The following is a 21,513-nucleotide window of genomic DNA, read 5'->3' on the forward strand; positions in this document are numbered from 1 at the left end:
TTTCGTTTGAAACAACTTTTAGTCAGGGGAGTGTCATGGTTTCTCCATAGAGCCCCGTTGTACTTCTTTTAGCGCAGCAGCTCGCGCAGGTAGTGGGCAACTTAGTCACGTGACTCAGTTGGTATTGCTGATTGGCTCGAACAGCTAACAGGTCTATAGAGTGCATCCAAATGTTTGGGGTCGCTCACAAATGTGTACGTTATGTTTGGTTTCTCTGTCAGCAAGTGTTTGGAAATTATTCCCTTCTTGTTTGTGTGTCCATGTTCATGTATTATGGTTAAACACTGGCTCCCCATCGCCACACAAATCCGCTTCAAGGTACTCGACGCGCAGCAAAGGGAACGGTTCCCGCCTACCTCCGGCCAATGGTCTCTAACTACACAACCTCAAGACCCCTCTGCTCTACATCTTCTAACTACACACCCTCAAGACCCCTCTGCTCTACATCTTCCAACTACACACCCTCAAGACCCCTCCGCTCTACATCTTCTGGCCGCCTCAGACTCACTCCTAGAGAAGCCACCTATTCTTGGTTCTTGCTCCACAATGGTGGACCAAACTTCCCACCAGTTAGGACAGCTGACACCCGACCAATCGTTCGCCGTCGACTAAAAACACTTCAATCAATATCTGAAATGAAAGAAATGTTTAAAAATAATAATAACCTAACTATTAACCTTCTTACTGTCTTCTACCATACTCTTCCACTAAATAATCGTCCTTGCCCATATTACTACCTATTATACTAATATGTCTCTACTATGCACTCAACACTGTTTGATGAACATTGTTACTCATCTGAAAGAGTTGTACCCTTCCTGTTGACTTGTCGTACAGAACTTGTAAGTCGCTTTGGATAAAAGCATCAGCTAACTGACTAAATGTAAATTTAAACAGTTAGAATAAAGAGTTAGAATAGACATGATGTAGACAGTTAAAATGTGCTCAGTTTATGAGCCTAGAAAGGGTTCCTATTCACAGAATGGCTTTCTGTCTACAGCCTGCCAGCTGTGGAACTCTGCCCAGGGCCATCCAAAACTCCCCCACTATTGCTGTCTTCAAGAGGGGTGTGAAGCGACATCTGCAACAATAGGTTGCAGTGGGTGCTTGGCCACCACTCTTGAAGAACAGGAACATGGCATGCTGTAATGAGGCTCTTTCAGAAAATTGTGTTGTCTATTTTATCTACTTGTTTTATCTATCTTATCTTCTTAACTCTTTCTTTGTGACTTATTGTATTCTTCTTGGGACCATGTTGGAAACAAGTCGACAGACTTTCACATGTTATCCTTGTACCCCTAGTTTTTATACTTTTGTATAAATTGTATGTACTAAATAAAAATCTAATCTAATCTCCCTGTAGAATTTGGTGGAAATTGAGCCAACTTTGTGGGAGAAAATGGAGCCCAATGCTGGCGCTGTGGACGATGAGTCGACTACATGTGGTCCGACACATTCCCAGGCCCCTCTCACACATATGTGACGTTTGGTTAATTTAGCATCAACCGTTTAGAAACAATGCCTCACTTCCTGTTTACGCACGTTTATCACCAAATCCATTAGTGTCTCATGGACAAAAGATTTGAATGATCAGAATTCTGTTGCTGTAATAATGGCATTCCAAAGATGCTTATTGTGAAATTTTGTGAAGAAAGGATTCACTTTGTAGAAGCAAATTAAATATATATATACCTCCCTCCCCCATAATACTGAACATATCTCAAAAACTCTCACAACGGAAATTGAATTGAGCATATGTAATATATTCAGCTTGACCCAAGGATTCCTGGGGGAGGGGGATACATTTGATTCTAGGCCATGTGGTTAAGGAGTTATTATAATAGCACCACTATCTGGCCGATCTTTCAATCTTTAATTCTACAGAGTATTGTGGGGGGGCATACCCTGTCAGCTCGGCTGCTCTAGGATCTGCGGCTCCTGAGATCCAGATACTTCTAGGGCAGAAAAAGAAGCAAGGAGGGTTCCAGCAGCAGCTGCTCGGACCACTAATGATATTCACTATTCCATAATATCTTTCATCATCGTAGCTCGTATCGCTTTATTCCACCAGCTTTTCATACATTATTCATATAGTGTTCGATCTCAGACGTTTTGGTAGCAGACAAGCAGGTGATTGTAATCAAATAGCAGGTGATTATCATCACATGACAACCGTGACCGTTGAGCTATGACATTGTACCATTAGGTCAGTGGGCAAAACATGTCATGAGGATATTATGAATTCCCATGACCTATATGTCAGAGGTTCTTCACATTACTCTGGCTTGTTTTTCTTTAACAAGCCAGAGGCTCAGGAGCATCTGTTGGGACAGAGTGTGACTCTGCTTCCATTCCCATCCAGCTACAGCACCACGGGCCAATGGAGGATGACTTCCTAATCAGTGTCTTTGCCATATTCTCATTCATTTATGCATTAAACAGATGGAGAAAGTGACTGCTTGGTGTCAAGAGATCATCACAGCAACGCTGTCAGTCACACGCACGCACACACACACTAAGGCTGTCCCCGAACCCTGTTTTTGGGATGCAAACTTCGTCAGGGTTTTTCGAACGAACGTTCGAACCTTCGTTTTTAATTAAAAAATAAAAATAAAAAAGTTACACTTTTTTTTTATAGGGCGGCTAGGTGGTGTAGTGGGCAAGGCGCTCGCCATCAATGCTGGAGACGCTGGGTTCGAATCCAGCTCTCGGCGTTGCTATCAGCTTGGCTGGTCGTTCATACTAACACAATTGGCAGTGTTAGGGGTGGGAAAGCTGATGGGTGGGTCCTGGGCGTTGTGGACAGCGACCCCTACAGTTTGGTCGGGGCGCCTGCACAGTGAGGGAGGGATCTGGAGGGAGGTAGTGTAGTGTGACCTTCCACACGTTACACTCTCCCGGTGAGAATCTGAGCTGCCAGGCTGGCTGCCGGCTGGCTGCACATGTGTCAGAGGAAAACATGTGACAGTCTCCGGCCTCCCGGACCAACAGTAGGGGGGAGTGCGCAACAACCAATTGGGGGGGGGGGGGGGGGACTTTTTTATAATATATTATATATATTTTTTTACTATCCTCAAACTAAATCCTCAATTTGAATATAGTGATTAATCTGATTAAATTAGTTTTTTTTTATTAAATCAACTTTCTTTAATGAATATAACTCATCAGTTTCTTTTAATACTATAATATTAGTGTAGCCTAATCTTTATCTGCAACTGTGAAGAAACCCCATTGGTTTAAACAGAATTAATAGAAAAATATATATATATATAAAAAAATGTATTGATTTAGAATTCGAATGCCAACGTAACAAACGAAGGTTCGAACGTTCGGGCTCAGCCCTAACACACACACAATCACATATTGCAATCCTCTAGAGAAAAACACCAATTGTCAATCAAATTTCTCTCTGAAATATTAGTTTATTTCGAAAATGCAGGATCAGGTCAGCCAAATAAAACATGCATGTGTTGTTTTTGTTGTTGTTTTCTTCTATTTCTACATTATAGATATCCAATACATAAATGTTTCTATCCATACAAAATATAAAAATATGTGGGACCTCATTTACATGTACAATCATATTTACATTGACTTCCTTAACTTAAGTGAAATTTATTAATTCATTTACCTATGTACATACTATGAAGTGGATATAATAGTACAGTATATCATCAGATCTAAATCACATTGCATGAAAAAAGCTGGGCTGTAATTAACTGGCTGTATACCTTAACACACTGCTGTATGGAGAATGACGTTATAACAATTGCACATTGGCTTTGATAAACATTGTGACTCTGACTATAGAATTGCGCCGCGTTACTCTAACCTCAATACTGTGAAAACATTAGAAATGGATGAACATGCAAAACACTGATGCTTTTTAAACTGTTTACCCAACTGCAAAGTTACCACATACTGTCAACCACACAATACTCGACACTCAACAGCACTGGAGAAGCGGCTTGTGGTTATTATATTGTCGTGTTTCTCTGTCTCGTATGAAAGTAATGTAAGTGTTCATGGGGGTCGTTCAACAAGGACCGTACCCCCCCAGCTGGAGAGGCGGGTGTTATGAGATAATGCAGTTCTTGCTTTTCCTCCGTTTGCGCGTGTGCAGCTGCCCGCCGCGGCTGGGCGCACCTCCCGCGTTATTGTACTTGTGGATGAGCTCCTGGCTGCTGAGGTAGCGCAGCTGCACGGGCCTGGGAATGGGCTCGCCCAGGAAGTAACCCTCGTCCTCCGACTCGGAGGAGGAGGAACACGTGGAGCACCACTCGTCCTCGTCCTCGTAGTCGTCCCAGGGGTACTGGCTCAGGCCCGTGCGCCGGTGATGAGCCCCGGGGTTCTGGAGAGTCAGGTCAGAGGTGGTCCTGGGACACGGCCTGAACGGCTGGGGCTGGTACCTCCCTCCCCCTCCTCCTCCTCCTCCTCCCCCGAACTGGTCCCTAGTGCCCCTCGGCGGCGGGAAGCGGTCATAGTCCTCGCGCACGCGCAGCGGCGGCCTTTCCTGGGGTCTCTCGCGGCGCTCCGCGGCCAGATGGAGGGCGTTTTCCGAACGGGAACGCCGGGACCGCCGGGGCCGGTGGTGGTGGTGCCGACGTCTCTGGGGGGTCTCCTCCGGGACTTCCATTCGCATGCCTGCTCCCCTGCCGCCGCCTCCTCCTCCCCCGCTAGCCCTGCGTTGTTCGCTGATCGGCGGCAGGCGGGCGGCGTTGGCGCTGCTCACCAGGCTGACCCTATCCTCCTCCTGGTAGGTGAACCCGGGGGGCAGGTGGGTCAGGCCCATGCTGGGGGCATCGCGGTACTGCAGTGGGAACTGGGCGGGCACGGGGGGAGCCATCTCCATGTAAGGCTGGCCGGAGGTGAGGCTGCGGAGGGACTCGGAGCTGCGGAACTGCCCGGAGGAGTTGAGGGTCCCCATGTTGCTCTTCTCCGACACGTTCATCCCGGAGTCCTTGCTCAGGTCGGGCATGGAGAAGCGGGACAGGTGCTCCTGCCGCCTGCCTCCTCCGTCTGCAGAGGTGCCTGCAAACCAGGGTGGAGTTCACAGTTAGACACAACTCTCTAATTACTCTCATCGTCTTTTAGACTAAAATAAGTCCTAGTCACAGTGAAACAGTCAGTTCACGTCACAGCTATGAACACAGTCGTAACCTGAAACACGTCTGCTTATCTACCTATAAGTGGCATAATGGAGTGTATATCCAAACTCTGTTAGGTGCTGAATAACATACCGTAACAAACTCTGTTAGGTGCTGAATAACGTACGTTAACAAACTCTGTTAGGTGCTGAATAACATACCGTAACAAACTCTGTTAGGTGCTGAATAACATACCGTAACAAACTCTGTTAGGTGCTGAATAACATACCGTAACAAACTCTGTTAGGTGCTGAATAACATACCGTAACAAACTCTGTTAGGTGCTGAATAACATACCGTAACAAACTCTGTTAGATGCTGAATAACATACCGTAACAAACTCTGTTAGATGCTGAATAACAAACCGTAGCAAACTCTGTTAGGTGCTGAATAACATACCGTAACAAACTCTGTTAGGTGCTGAATAACATACCGTAACAAACTCTGTTAGGTGCTGAATAACAAACCGTAGCAAACTCTGTTAGGTGCTGAATAACATATCTTACCAAACTCTGTTAGGTGCTGAATAACATATCTTACCAAACTCTGTTAGGTGCTGAATAATAAACTGCATCTTGACGAACAAAACACTGGATTTAAGCTGCTTATGTCATCACTGCGTGACAGACATTATTGGTCTAAATGTTACGAAAAACAAAGTGTGTGGATATTCTTCTTTTCAATCTACCTATCCTACAAATATAATGTGTCCCCTGATTGGACCATTCAAACATCTAGTCTTACAGCCAGGAGGCCGTGTCCGCTGTCAGTACCTGTGGCGTTGGAGAGGGCCAGGGACTCCATGGACCCCCTGGGGGTCAGCTCCAGGGGGGTGAGTGGCTCGGTGAAGCTAAGTGCGCTGATGGGGTTCCTGCTCCTCGCGAGCTGGACCGGCGGCGGCAGCCCCGCCTCCCTGTCCCGCTGGAAGCCGTGCATGCTGACCGAGCGCCTGTCGGAGAAGCCGTTGTGGTACTGAGAGCCGTGGGGCGCCTCGGCGAAGCTCTGCTGTGTCCTCAGCTTGGGCGGGTAGAACTCCTCCAGGGGCGGCTGGTGGAACCAGTTCTCATTCAGCGAGTGGCCTTTCAGAGCAGAGACGGGCGGCCTCTTCACCCCCCCGCCGCCGGCCTTGGTCCTCTGGTCCTGGGCTTGGCTGCTCTGCCCAGAGCACGTGGAGTTATTATAGGCATTCCTGACATTGCACTGGCTGAGGAGTTGCAGAGGGGTGGGGATGGTCGCGGGGTCCGGCTGGGAATCGTAAGGGTAGCTGTCTCCCCCCCCGTGGCCCTGCCTCTGCCAGGCGGGCGTCTCCCGGGTCAGACTGGGCGTCTGGCTGGAGAGGCTGAGAAGATCCATTTGTAAGGACAACGGGTCCACCTCGCCCGAAAATCGCCCAGCCTGCCCTCCTCCTCCTCCTCCTCCTCCTCCTCCTCCTCCACTCTTCCCCGCCTTGGCGCTCCGTCTGGACTCCTTGGTGGAGCGGGCGCTCTGGAAAGCCGAATCGGAGGAGTCTGACCCGTTGGGCTCCTCCCCCAGGCTGCAGGAGCGCGAGCAGAAGATCTGGCCCTGTTTGGGCAGGAAGGGTCGGCCCAGCAGGGAGCACTTGCAGCGGGCGCAGCAGAAGCAGCCCTCGGTGGCATGCCAGTGCTGCCCGTCATACGTCATCTGGCCCTGATCGATGCCTGCAACGGCAAAACACACAGGTTGGTCTAAATGGTACATTTACCAGCTTTTAATCACACTCACACATTCACACACCGATGGCGGAGGCGACCATGCAAGGTGCCACCTCATCAGGAGCAATTAGGGGTTAAGTGTCTTGCTCAAGGACACGTCGACACGCTGCCCGGGAGGAGCGGGAATCGAATCGGGAAACCTTGCGATTACCAGATGACAACTCTACCTCCTGGGCCACTGGTCTACAGGGCTTCCATTTAATTTAATTTCAAACCTTTATTTAAACTCAAAAGGCAACTGAGATTTCCCTAATTTACAGTCACGTTGAGTGTACGTACAGAAATAAGCTTAAAAAAATAAGAAAAGGCATATCAAATCACACAGCATATAAAATCATAACAATAAGAACATTTAAACAACTTGATTGACCAAGGTTGGAGGTCAAGGCTTTAAACTCTGCAACAGAGCGGAGAATCTCAATCTTTAATAGGACTGTTTGAGTTCATTCCATGAGCTAGCGGGGCATCATAGCAAAAAGCATGGCTTCAGGGTCTGAGATAGCGTGGGTGAGACTTTAAGACTACTATACAATACAGAACCCATACCGTTGCTCGGTGTTGAAAAACTTTTAACTAGAAACTACCTAATCAAGAATGCACTTTTTTTACGAGAGCGGAGTAGGATATATAATGAGTCGGTTGTTGAGTGAGAGGCGGCGGGAGAAAAAACAGCCCCGAGCACGTAACACTTTGCTTGAGTTTAGCAGCAAACTCATTACGGATCATGCCTACGACTGTATAAACACATTGCATTTTAAGTATGTTTGGAGTTGATGGAGAGGGGGAAGAAAACCAGCTATTTGCTAATGGCTGCCATGTGGTCTCAACATGTTTTCTGATGCTTTCAATTTATAATCAGTTGGGCTTTTTTTTTCTTTCTTCCTCCAGCTGAATATCTTTCTGTATCCTGTCTGACAAATAATTACAGAGCAAATTTGTTGAGAAAGACAAGGCAAATCACAGCTGGGCATCCTGTCGCCACCCACCCACCCACCCCCACCCCCACACACGAGGTGGCACGCAGCCAAGAGGTGCCGACATGTTTTATAGCCAACAAATATTTGTGGGTTCGCTCTGCACTGCAGTGATCGACTCATTCCGTGACAATATATGACGTTTTCTGCACGTTTGAATTTGAAACTGTTGCATTCAACTCAACACATTTTCTCTCCTGCCAGATGAAGAACCATGTGACCTCACAGTCAGGGTCGTCGAGGTTACGGATTGTGGTGATGTAGTGACTGTAATATGTCACACATAAAAAATTATAACGAGCTTTGTAATCCAGTTGATTACTGCAGTAATACAATCTGATTATGTCCAGTTACTTTGAGATCACTTTGCCTTCAAACTCCATTGAATATGCAGTTAAATAAAAGTGTTTACAGGATATGAATGCTGTGATCGCTCCCTACAGCTGGTATCAAACGGTATCTCGAGAGGTGTAAAGTCCAAATGCCGAACCCCTTCAAACATGTTTACCAACCAAACACGTTTCTCTCCGACCCAGATTGTATTTGAAAAGCCACATGTCAACCTGATGCCCTTGATTTAGGTTATCTTTCTGCCGTGTGATGTCATACACCGTGCTCTCGTTTAATGTGTGCTGCCTTCTCTCCATCATCACAGAGACAAACTCCTGTACGTTCACAGTATCCGATTCTGAATTTGTATAAAATGGCTAAAAAACATGTCCTCCTCTAATGTTTTACCCCTAAACAAAGAAATAGGTCATCCCTCCTCTCTCTATTAAATATTCCATCCCACTGTATTGTTATTTTCATTCTAATTAGTATATATACTTGACCACATCGTGCACAATTGTACAGCCGTGGCCTATTTTATGATATATTCTATTGTGCTTCTATTTTAATTTAGTTTATATTCCATTTAATTTGATTCTACTTTTTTTATTTCATTCTACCGTAATTGTCTGTCCGTTAATGTCGCACCAAAAACTACCAAATCAAATTCCTTGTATGTGTAAATTACTGATTAAATAAAACGTGCTTCACCTGAAACAGCTCCATATTCGGCTACAGAGCTAACGGCTACAGGGCTAGCGGCTACAGAGCTAACGGCTACAGAGCTAATGGCTACAGGGCTAGCGGCTACAGGGCTAACGGCTACAGGGCTAGCGGCTACAGGGCTAACGGCTACAGGGCTAGTGGCTACGGGGCTAACAGCTACAGGGCTAATGGCTACAGGGTTAACGGCTACAGGGCTAGCGGCTACGGGGCTAGCGGCTACAGGGCTAATGGCTACAGGGCTAGCGGCGATGGATTGCGGCGATGGATTGCGGCATGGCACATCGGCGTAAAAAAGGTAAAGCGGCGTACCGATGTGTTCCCCGCAGGCGTCGCAGTACTCCGCGTACAGGGACTCGAAGCAGGAGCAGCAGTAGGGCCGGCCCTCCTTCATGATGTAGCGCTGGCCCCCCAGGACGGTCTCGCACTCGAAGCAGCAGAAGTGCTTCATGTGCCAGTGACGGCCCTCTGCTTCGGTGCACTCATCAGCAAAGATGATCTGGGGAAGGAGGGCGGGTGTCATTTATCAAGGTCAGAGGTCAAAGTCTCCCCTCAGCCTGTTACCGTGAATGACAGAACAAAGGCAGGCAGGCAGTGTGCTGCCATTAGCTCAACCTCTCTGACATTGACTTGCTAGGGGTTAATGTGTATGGGGTGGGGGGTTGTGTGCTGATGAATTTGCTCTGAATTACTGAGGACTTTGAAAGTGATACATTCTCATTGTGAATGCAATGTCCTAGTCCCCTTTAGAGAGCAGGGACTGGTGTTGGTGAGAGAGTTGGGATAGTACTGATATTGAGAGTTGATCCCATTGGATTGGAGATACCCTGGTGGGCTTGGGTGTTTCGTGGCTATGGGATGATATTGTTAAGAGGAATACTAGGTATAACATCATTGCTACAGGTGATGCATCAAAATTTAATGCAGAAACGTCATCGATTTGTGGAACTGGACATTTAAGTGGGAATTGCATCCATTCATTCATAAACATAATGCTGTGATGTGATGTAAAACTTTGGGATAAACTTTCAATGGCATGTACTCAATTATTGCCGAGGAATCAGTTCTCCTTTGTATGTACATATTCAAACTTTTAACTTCAAATTTAAGCTAGAAATGAAAATAATCAAAACTTTTTGGGGCTTTGCCAAATAATCGGAATCGAATCAAACCGCTGTTGAACTGAAGCCTTGTGTGTATGTGTGTCCATGTGCAGTGCATGTACAGTGCACACTAGGGCTGCAACGATTAGTCGACATAATCGACGATGTCGATTATAAAAAATCGTAGACGAGGAATTGTTGTGTCGATTAGTCGATTAATTCTTCTTATTATTTTATTTTTATTTTTTTGCACTACCTATCTTTGTGAAAGTGGCTTCTCAGCTCTGGTCCAGCTGAAGACTTCTTAGCTTAACATAACAGACCGACAGTAAGTTTGGGGGAACTAATGGGATAACTGGGGATGTTGTTTGCTCCTGACAAGAGTCTCAAAGTCTGGGGTGATGGTAGACAAAGCAACTCTGAGGTCATGCTCAATGTCCAATCTGTTCCTCTGCTCTGTCTTCAGCTGGACCAGAGCTGAGAAGCCACTTTCACAAAGTGCAAAAAGAAAAATAATAATAATAATAAAAAATATATATAATTTTTTTTGATTAGTCGACTAATCGAAAAGATAATCGACAGATTAGTCGACTACCAAAATAGTCATTAGTTGCAGCCCTAGTGCACACACGTTATAAATAGCTCCGTAACTGTCCCCGTGACGCACACAGGTGTGTTTAAGTAGGCTAAGTGCCGTTCGTGTGTGTGTGTGTGTGCCGGCCGCGGCGCTGAGAGCGGCGAGCGTGCCGGGCGTGCCGGGCTCCTCCGTACCTCGTCGCAGGCCGTGCACCGCGGCTTGAGCCTCTCGGCGTGGTGTCTGCCGCAGTAGATCTTGCCCTCCTGGTAGAAGTAGATCAGGTCCACCAGGAGCTCGTCGCAGAGGCTGCAGACGAAGCAGCCGGGGTGCCAGCACACGCCGTGGCCCGCGCGCGACGCAAACACCGCGATGTCCCCTCCGTTTATCTGCCCTCCGCACTGGTGATCCGGGGGGTCAGGGAGAGAGAGGGGTAGAGAGAACAGGGGAGGGAGAGGATGAGTACATTGTACACATACGTTATACATTATACATAGAGGAGAGGGTGGGAGGAGAGAGGGTGGGAACGGCAGCGGTAGTGGAGATGAGAAAAGACGGCAGGATCAACGAGGGGATGAACGGAGGAGAGTGACAGAAAGGTCAGGGCAGGCCGAGGGAGATTTAGAAGGGTGGGAAAATGAACGAGGGGGGAGAGAGAGTGAGAGAGTTACAATCAGGTTATCTGGCAGGCAGGCACACAGATCCTCCTGCAGCATGGAGGTCAGAGGGGGGAGGGGAATTCAATCAATACACATACTCTCCAAACAATCTGCTCCTTCACTGCCGTGCGTGTGCGTGTGCGTGTGTGCGTGTGTGTGTGTGTGTGTGTGTAAACGGAGGCTCTAAACCAGGTATGCTCGCGGGATACCGACGCAGCAGTAAATAGCTTGGCCATAAGCCTCTAAACACTTAGGAAACAAAGAGCTACAGGATGTGGAATGAAGTCAGTGTGTTGTTGTAAAAAGAACACTCTCCCCCCGTCAGTCCACTTACTAAATAAATGTTTTATGGGACATTGTGTGTTTTGGAAAGAATAGCGGTGGGTCTGATTTGACTGTGGGGGAGCTGTAGTTGATGCCTAAGTGCAGCGCGGAGCTCAGATGCTACACGGCTTCACAGCAGCAAGTTTTTTTTATGTGAGCCTTGAAGAACACAGAGGTATGATGTTAGTCAGAACACAGAGGTATGATGTCAGGTAAAGAGGAGACATATTATGAAATGTAATTATTTGGTTTATTATAAAACTATGCAAATAATGTACAGAGCTAAAGCAAAGTTACTCCCAGACGGGGTGCAACGTTTTTTTCCCCAATACATGAAAGAAAATATGATTTGAGAGATATTTGTAAATTTACTGTTCAAAAAGCTAAGAGAGGGATTAAAAGGAGGTGTGTTTCTATTATTGGGGTTAACTTGTGGAACAATGCAGGCGTGGTCAGGTGGCGTAGCGGAGATTGCGCTCGTCACCAATGCAAGAGGCTGCGGTCTCGACTCCCGGAGTCAGCATTGCCTTGGCCTGGGCTGATCGCTATACTAACCCGTTTGGCTGGGTTAGGGGGAGGGAAGCCGTGGGTGGTAATCTGGTGTTGTGGACAGCGACGCCTACAGGTCAGGTCTGGGCGCCTGCTCAGCGGAGGCAGGACTTGAGGAAGGCAGCGTGACCGCCCACGCGTTACACTTCACCAATGAGAGTCCTCGCTGCCAGGTGAAAAAAAGAGTCACTGGCTGTCGCCGCGTGTGTCGGAGGAAGCGTGCGGATGACTTCAGGGTTCCCTTGTACTGACCAGTGGGAGAACATGCGCACAACAACCAGGTAGGGGAGGGGGGGAATTGGCACAACGACTAAATTGGGACGGGGAGAAAAACAGAGAAAAATCAGAGAAAGAGAGGAGAAAAAAAATTTAAAAAAATAAAAACTTGTGGAACAATGCTGATATACAGTTAAGAATGAGTCATTCGCTTTTGGTTTTTAAGGAAATGGTTTGTAAAGCTATTTGTGAAAACTACAAGGGTGAATAATACTGTTTTTTTTTTTGCTATTTTCTTTTAGAATACTGTTTGAGTCTTAATTTTTTTTAAGAATATAGGACATAAGCATTATGCTTCAGTCTGTACCTTTTCAGTCACTGTAAAATCAAATATTGTTAAATGATGGTGTATATTGTATTGTGTGAGATGATGACTGAATAAACTACTACTACTACTATTACTACTACTACTACTACTACTATTACTACTACTACTATTACTACTACTATTACTACTACTACTACTACTACTACTACTACTACTACTACTACTACTACTACTACTACTATTACTATTACTATTACTATTACTATTACTATTACTATTACTACTACTACTACTACTACTACTACTACTACTACTACTACTACTACTATTACTATTACTACTACTACTACTACTACTACTACTACTACTACTACTACTACTACTACGTCAGAACACAGAGGATGATGTCAGAACATAGAGGTATGATGTCAGAACACAGAGGTATGATGACAGGACACAGAGGTATGATGTCAGAACTCAGAGGACGATGTCAGAACACAGAGGATGATGTCAGAACATAGAGGTATGATGTCAGAACACAGAGGTATGATGTCAGGACACAGAGGTATGATGTCAGAACACAGAGGATGATGTCAGAACACAGAGGTATGATGTCAGAACACAGAGGTATGAGGTCAGAACACAGAGGATGATGTCAGAACACAGAGGTATGATGTCAGAACACAGAGGACGATGTCAGAACACAGAGGACGATGTCAGGACACAGAGGACGATGTCAGAACACAGAGGACGATGTCAGAACACAGAGGATGATGTCAGAACACAGAGGATGATGTCAGAACACAGAGGTATGATGTCAGAACACAGAGGTATGATGTCAGAACACAGAGGATGATGTCAGGACACAGAGGACGATGTCAGAACACAGAGGACGATGTCAGAACACAGAGGATGATGTCAGAACACAGAGAATGATGTCAGAACACAGAGGATGATGTCAGAACACAGAGGTATGATGTCAGAACACAGAGGTATGATGTCAGAACACAGAGGATGATGTCAGAACACAGAGGTATGATGTCAGAACACAGAGGTATGATGTCAGAACACAGAGGATGATGTCAGGACACAGATGATGATGTCAGGACACAGAGGACGATGTCAGAACACAGAGGTATGATGTCAGAACACAGAGGTATGATGTCAGAACACAGAGGTATGAGGTCAGGTAAAAAGAACATGCACCTGGTCCTGCACACACACACACACACACACACACACACACACACACACACACACACACACACACACACACACACACACACACACACACACACACACACACACACACACACACACACACACACACACACACACACACACACCTGATAAAACAACAAAGACAACATAGCTCAATAAGAATCCTAAAGACCCTCTGAAAAGAAGACCACACAACCCGAGGGTTGAGATCGACATGGTCACTATTGAGCTGTGGAGCCAGTCGCACGTCTTGCTTCTAAATGTCACCAGTGGTCCTTTCACATGTCACCATAAAGGATAGAAATGTCAGTGACTATTCAATATTTCAATAAAATCCTGCAGTACTTTCATTCAGTCGACCACCTTTGGTCTTTGTTATGCTCCAGTCACTCGTCCCAGTATAGAAAAACTATTTAGTAATCCCCAAAGGACAGAGGAACGACCTTTAAAAAGGAAAGTGTGGGAAATAGTGAATGAATGAATGAATGATCTCTATTGTCATTGTCACAAGAATGGTACAACACAATATAAAATGCAGCCCTAGGTGCCAGCAGTCACACAGTCCTAGATAATAACAACACAGTCCTAAAATACAGTCTTAAAATAATAAAGACAAGAGTGAGTATAATAAGTGAGACATAATAGACATAACAGGGGGGGTATAAAAAGAAAATTGCACTATGCAATATCTTCAATCTTGTCACATTTGATTCCTTCTCTTCACAGAGATGAAGTCCCTCCTCTTCTGCTAGACCACCATGGGACCCCGTTTCAGAAGAAAACATGAACACTGGTCGACGGCGAGAGACACGTTTTCTTTTTATCACTAATGTTTTTTTTATCCTTTTGTTTTGTTTTCTGTGTAAAGCACTTTGAGCTGCAATCTGTATGAATGGTGCTATATAAATAATAATAAATAAATAATAAAAATAAGTAGGGATGTCCGATATTGGCATAAAAATGTGATATCGGAAACCGGTGTTCAAAAAAAAAAAAAAAAATCTTTTTCTTTTTTAATATTTTTATTTTTACATTTATTTAACATTTATTTACCCAGGCAAGCAAGTAATAACAAATTATTATTTTATTTATTGTCAAAGTATGCATAATGTTGTGTTAATTACACGACAAGAGATATGTAATGTTAATTACCTGCATTTATTCAGTTTTTTGGGGGGGGGTGGGGGGGGGGACCCTGCATATATCGGTATCGGTTGATATCGGTATCGGAAATTAAGAGTTGGACAATATCGGTATAGGTAAAAAAGCCAATTATCGAGCATCCCTAAAAATAAGTTATTATTACTACATCTCTACCTCATTTCGTATATAGTGTTTGGTCTTTATTCTTTTGACCTTTCTACTGTATGAAGCACAATCTCAGGAGGCTCATACAAGCATTTCAATGTAATGTACAAGGTACCGTATATATGTACAAAACTTGAACTAATCGTCAGCTAGCTAACGTTACGTTATATATATAAAAGCTATCGGTCATTTGAGCTAACTTGCTTGCTTTCTTGACTTGAAAAATTATCTTTTTAAAATGTCATATCTATAATTCACGACACGACAACTCCAACGGGATCAAACAATTATTCGTCTCTCGCCATTGAATACCATACATGTTTCTTCTGAAATAGGGTCCCATGGTGGTCAGCGGAAGGTGGAGGGTCTCTGTATCGACGGGACTTTTTAGCTGTGTATCTGCCGGACATGTCGATGATGATGATGATGATACCTGTTCACAGATGGCGCCCGTCATGGTGACGGGGAACGGTCGCACGTTGCCACGCCCCAGGTTCTCCCGCTTCCGTTGGTTACTGAAGAGCTTGAGCTCACGCTTCTCCTCATCATCCAGGCTGTTACAGTAGCGCACCTGGATACACACACACACACACACACACACACACACACACACACAATCATGAATAAATGGTAAACGGTGCATTTATATATAACAGCTTTTATCCAAAGCACTTTACCCTCTTTCTTCCTCACATTCACCCGTTCACTCGCACACCGACGGCGGAGGCGACCATGCGAGGTGCCGACCTGCTCATCGGGAGCGGTTAGGGGTTAAGTGTCTTGCTCAAGGACACTGCGACACGCTGCCCGGGAGGAGCGGGAATCAAACCGGGAACCTTCCGATTTTACCAGATGACCGCTCTACCTCCTCCTGAGCCACTGTCGCCCCCATAAATAGGATAGGGGAGTTCATGGATTTTTATCAGCAATGCATCCACCCCCACACACAAGCAGAAAAGTAAGTAGCACGTATATAGGTAAAGAATTGACGCGCGCGCGCACACACACACACACACACACACACACACACACACACACACACACACACACACACACACACACACACACACACACACACACACACACACACACACACACACACACACACACACACACACACACACACACACACACACACACACACACACACACACACACACACACACACACACACACACACACACACACACACCTCCCCCGAAGCCCATTCTAACCCCATAATTGGACAGATTCCATCTCTATCTCTGTCCTCATCTGTCCCTTCTTATCTCTGTGGGTTCCCCCGAGGCCAGGGTGGTGGTGGTGGTAGTGGTGATGGTCTGTCGGGGGGGTTTGGGTGGGGGGGGGGGTATCTTACCTCGTTGTCATGGGGGGGCAGCTGGTGAAGCAGCTGCTTGATGCGGTGTTTCTCTCCGGGACTGTTGACGTAGGGAACCTTGTCCTCCGGCAGGGTGCTGTAGTACTGGTGGACCTGGTGGGGGAGGGGGACAATTACAATTACAGTCATTTTAACCTTCAAATGTATGTGACCGGGCCCAGCGGTAAGAGACTCATGTCTGGAGGTCTATGTGTGACCGGGCCCAGCGGTAAGAGACTCATGTCTGGAGGTCTATATGTGACCGGGCCCAGCGGTAAGAGACTCATGTCTGGAGGTCTATATGTGACCGGGCCCAGCGGTAAGAGACTCATGTCTGGAGGTCTATAATGTGACCGGGCCCAGCGGTAAGAGACTCATGTCTGGAGGTCTATATGTGACCGGGCCCAGCGGTAAGAGACTCATGTCTGGAGGTCTATAATGTGACCGGGCCCAGCGGTAAAAGACTCATGTCTGGAGGTCTATGTGTGACCGGGCCCAGCGGTAAGAGACTCATGTCTGGAGGTCTATATGTGACCGGGCCCAGCGGTAAGAGACTCATGGCTGGAAGTCTACGTGACCGGGCCGCCTGAATGCCTTCTACAACAGAACTGCATTTCCGCGTCTCTGATTGGCCAGGTCATTTCTGGTCATGTGACATGTACGCCCAATCGTGGGACCGCAAGTTTCTACACTGGTTAAGCTTAGGCGCTGTTTCGAAGTTGGTTAAGGTTAGAGTTTGTCTTAGAGCATGGCGATAGAACGCCAGGTAGTTTGCAGGCTGTTAGACCCGGAAATAGACGCAGAACTTGCTGTCCCACGATTGGCGCACATGTCACATGACCTGGCCAATCAGAGTGCAAAACTCCAACGCGGAAAAGCAGTTTGAATGTTTAAGAACATAATTATTTACTGTAACAGCTAACAGTTATAGTATCTCTAAATAGTAAAAATGTTTGTTTAAAAAAAAAAGAGGCAGTTTGTGTCACCTATTACCTGACTTCCAAGGTGTTAAAAATGCAGCCAAACTTTAGATTGGAATTTCTCTGTTTCTCTCTGCTCTGAGACTTAACTTTGAACTAGATTCAAATAACTAAGCATATCTTCTTCAAATATTTTCAAAAAGAAAATCAGAAAAACTACAGAGGGAGACTTGTGCCACGAACCGCTGGGCTCGGTCACATTTACATGTAAGCACGAGTGGTAGCCAGTGGCCAACGTGATCTTCCGAGTAGGATTTCTAGACACAAATCTGCTGGCAATGTGTTCCCCAGACACCCGCATACACACACAATGGCACACACACACACACACACTTACAATCACTTTGATTTATGGGCCGCTGATGGAGACTTAATGGAATCTGGCCTCTTACCCCACCAAGAACATCGACAGTGGAATGTATTATTGGCCTGTTTCACACACACACACACGAGCGTGCATGCTTAATTACGGCAAAGCAAATAATGTGTGCAAGCACATACATGCATATATGCAATGTGTGGCGTGTGACAGGAGGATTAATGCTAGTCCTGCTGCTCCACGTGACTTTGGTCTTTACATTACGGTGACCAACCAGGAATGGCATCTCAGAGGTTTTTACTGCAGTGCTTCCATTAGAGGCGACCAGGGGGGGGGGGGGGGGGGGGATAAGGGGCCAGAAGTCAAATATGATGGGATGGAAAGGGGGCCTCGACCTCAAAGGCCACAGGATTTACAGGCAGACCTGAGGATTACAGAGGTCACAGAGAGAGAGGGGGGGGGGGGGGAGAGAGTGATGAGGTGAGATGCAGGGAGAGGAGGGAAGTGAGACAGAAGGGGATTGATTGAAAGAGAGAGCGAGAGCCAGATAGAGAATATGGAAGACAAATGATTGTGAGGGAGGGAGAGAAGGAACAACTAGAATGATAGAATTAAATGAAAACATTTTCTGATGTTTATATTTTCACACCTGCTGCACACACTCTGCCCCGCCCCAATTGGTGATGTCAGAGTACCTCTTTGTGGGAACTATCAGAGTGTATCTAAGGGGGGGGGGGGGAGAAGAGGTACTCTGACATCATTGAAGCCCCTTTCGCAAACTCACTGGACCCCTGACCTTAACTGCACATTAATCGCAGGGGCTGAATGTGTGAACGCAAACATTTTAAATACCCTGTGTAGATCATCCAAAAACGTTTACAGAAATGAATGAATAAATGTTTTGGATTGATTGTAAATTATTTATATAATTTCATGGCGTAAAATCTTTTCTGCACTGTAAGGAACACTGTTGCTTATTTCACTTTGTATGGAATACTGTTGACCCTTATTTCAGAAGTTGAGGTTGCCCTCATTTGTAAGATATCAAGTTAAATAAATATTTAAAATGATGATCTTGTGTACCGACGGAGGAGCTAGGCTACTTGGGGCAATGTCTGCACCCGATTCTCTGCACATTGTCTAAAGTTCATTTGCGAAAGAGGCTGGATTGGGGCGAGCAGAGTGCAGCCGGGTGAAAATATCAACCACTGGGTCAGCAAAATGACCACGTGTTTCATTACTCTTCCAGGAGAGAGAGAGAGAGAGAGAGAGAGAGAGAGAGAGAGAGAGAGAGAGAGAGAGAGAGAGAGAGAGAGACAGAGAGAGAGAGGAGAGAGAGAGAGCGAGAAGAGAGAAATTTGCGATCAATATGTGCTGACTAGGACCAAGGGCCAAGCATATCTTAATGGCCTATATCTGTCAATCAGCTTTATCCTTGACTATGATAACCAGATTGTCACACACACACATATATCGACTTATAAACAATCGCTATAGCAATATATATATCTATGTTTCCATCTATCCGTTTCTCTGCAACATCATAATCATGTGGGGCTTCCAACATCCTCTAAAAATGTTATCATGAATTGAAATTGATTGACAAAAGTTCCAGACTTTACATCCAGGTAAAGAACCCAGAATGAGAACCCAGAAATGCACAGGGTTCTCATTCCGATGTCTAGCCTCAGCCTTAAGGAGAGAGAGCATGGTGCATATTCACAAATATCCCCCAAAGCAGTCCTGAGCAACATTATGTGAATTCTTAAAATGGGTGGAATTCCCCTTTTGTCTCATCAGCCTGTTGGTTGTTGGGGGGGGGGGGGGCTTTATAGCTGGCCCAGGTTGAGGGGCCTCTTGTTGTGAGTGTAACCTAATTCGGAATCCTACTGCTCTGCTTGGGTTGGCTTCCTCCACTGCTGTTGGCAGGGGGGGGACCCGGGACCTACCGTGTGTCCAGGAGCAGAGCCAGGACGCTGGGGGGGGGTCTCTGGATACGCCCTGGAACTACAGGCAGGCCGTGGTCAAGGGCTGATGAAAACGCATGCGAGGAAACGTGGGCTCTCACACACACGCACGCACACTGGGTCTCCACACTTACACACACATCGTGTACACACAAACGCACCCCAACTGATAAATCACGAAACATACTTCCAACAACAGGCTTATACTCTAGGGGTGAAAGACATACTGCCCCGAGGAAAAGATCTAAGAAAGACAAATCACGTGTACGCACACACACACACACACACACACACACACACACACACACACACACACACACAGTGGACACAGCCCCCGTGAGAGCCCAGAGGAGCAGCTTGTGATAATAACTGTAATCGAAAGCAGACCAAACTGAAGGACGGAGCAAGATTCCAATCTGTACAGAAAGACGTGTTTTTAAAAGGCGAAAAGTATACGGTGGGGCTTCACAGCTGAGAGTGATACAGGCGAATACAGCTGCTTTCCATCGCTCTCCCATGTCCAGACAGAGAGACGGAAAGGACACGAGCGTCACACGTCAGTCCTTCCATAATAAACACAGCCACCTCAGGTGTATACTGGTCATACTTAACGTTGTGTTACTGTGTATAGGTAAAGCACTCTGCGCAACCAGTCATGGGAGAGAGAGTCTGAACGTCTATGTCCGTCTGTTGTCATGACGTCAGCGCAAACAGTAAAAAGCAAGAAACAACCTGCCCGGAAAATAAAAGTCTATTCTATTCTATTCTAACGCCCTGTGGATGATAAACACCAATTCAAAATCGCCCACTCCCATCTCTGCAAGTCTCACAAATATTATGGTCCAATTAGTTTAATCTTTCGGCAGTTTGATTCAACAGCAGGATCCTGTGTGGGACGGGTCGGGCGCCGTGATGTAAATGGCTGCATTTATGTAGCAGCTTTTATCCAACATTTTTATTTCTCACATTCACCCATTCACTCACACATTCACACACCGACGGCGGAGGTGACCATGCAAGGTGCCAACCTGCTCATCGGGGGCAATTAGGGGTTATGGGTCTTGCTCAAGGACACTTCGACACACTGCCCGGGAATCGAACTGGGAACCTTTTTTCGATTACCAGACGACCTGCTCTACCTCCTGAGCACCGTCAGGTTGTCATGTGTCATCTGCTCCAGGGAGTCACTGCAGATGGCCGACCTTACACTCGGACCACTCCGGTGAAATGTTTACATGTAAGTAACAAACACTGGTATTTTTTTTTATTATATTTTTAAGGCCCTTATTGGTAAGCTACCTCCTTATACTACATCATTATTGGAAATTGAATTTTGGAACCTATGCAACCCGTTCTAGTGACTGGCTGGTCCTTAAGGTCCCCTGAGTTTGCTCGGAACAGTGTAAATCGGCATTTTGCTATAATGCTTCTAGCTCACGGAATGAAGTCCAACAGTCCCTAGAGCTTGAGATTCTCCCCTCTGTTTCAGAGTTTAAAACCTTGAACTCCAACCATTGTCAATCAAGTTGTACACGTTTTAATGTATTGTTATCTTTACTTTTGTCTCACATTGTTGTCTTGTTGTTACGACTTTATATGCCGTGTGATTTTCATTTTTGCTTATTTCCGTGTGTACACTCGACGTGACTGTAAATGAGGGAAACCTCAGTTGCCTTTCGAGTTTAAATAAAGGTTTGAAAT

At 46.0% G+C, this 21,513-nt stretch overlaps 1 protein-coding gene across 3 annotated transcripts in view; it reads right to left on the reverse strand.

Annotated features, from left to right (window-relative positions):
• Window positions 1-3,426: 3,426 nt before the first annotated feature.
• prickle2b (prickle homolog 2b) overlaps window positions 3,427-21,513 on the reverse strand; it is a 242,322-nt gene continuing 224,235 nt past the window's right edge. For all 3 annotated transcript variants that reach the window (XM_084316501.1, XM_084316503.1, XM_084316502.1), the window contains 6 exons: window positions 16,547-16,660; window positions 15,623-15,760; window positions 10,782-10,985; window positions 9,220-9,406; window positions 5,921-6,826; window positions 3,427-5,031 (listed from right to left, as the gene is read on the reverse strand). In XM_084316501.1, coding sequence (XP_084172627.1) covers window positions 4,076-5,031; window positions 5,921-6,826; window positions 9,220-9,406; window positions 10,782-10,985; window positions 15,623-15,760; window positions 16,547-16,660 — 2,505 coding nt within the window. In that variant the 3' untranslated portion in view covers window positions 3,427-4,075. The remainder of the gene's footprint in view (window positions 5,032-5,920; window positions 6,827-9,219; window positions 9,407-10,781; window positions 10,986-15,622; window positions 15,761-16,546; window positions 16,661-21,513) is intronic.

The sequence above is a fragment of the Notolepis coatsorum genome, assembly GCF_963971535.1.
Source record: "Notolepis coatsorum genome assembly, chromosome: 6".
NCBI lineage: Eukaryota > Metazoa > Chordata > Actinopteri > Aulopiformes > Paralepididae > Notolepis > Notolepis coatsorum.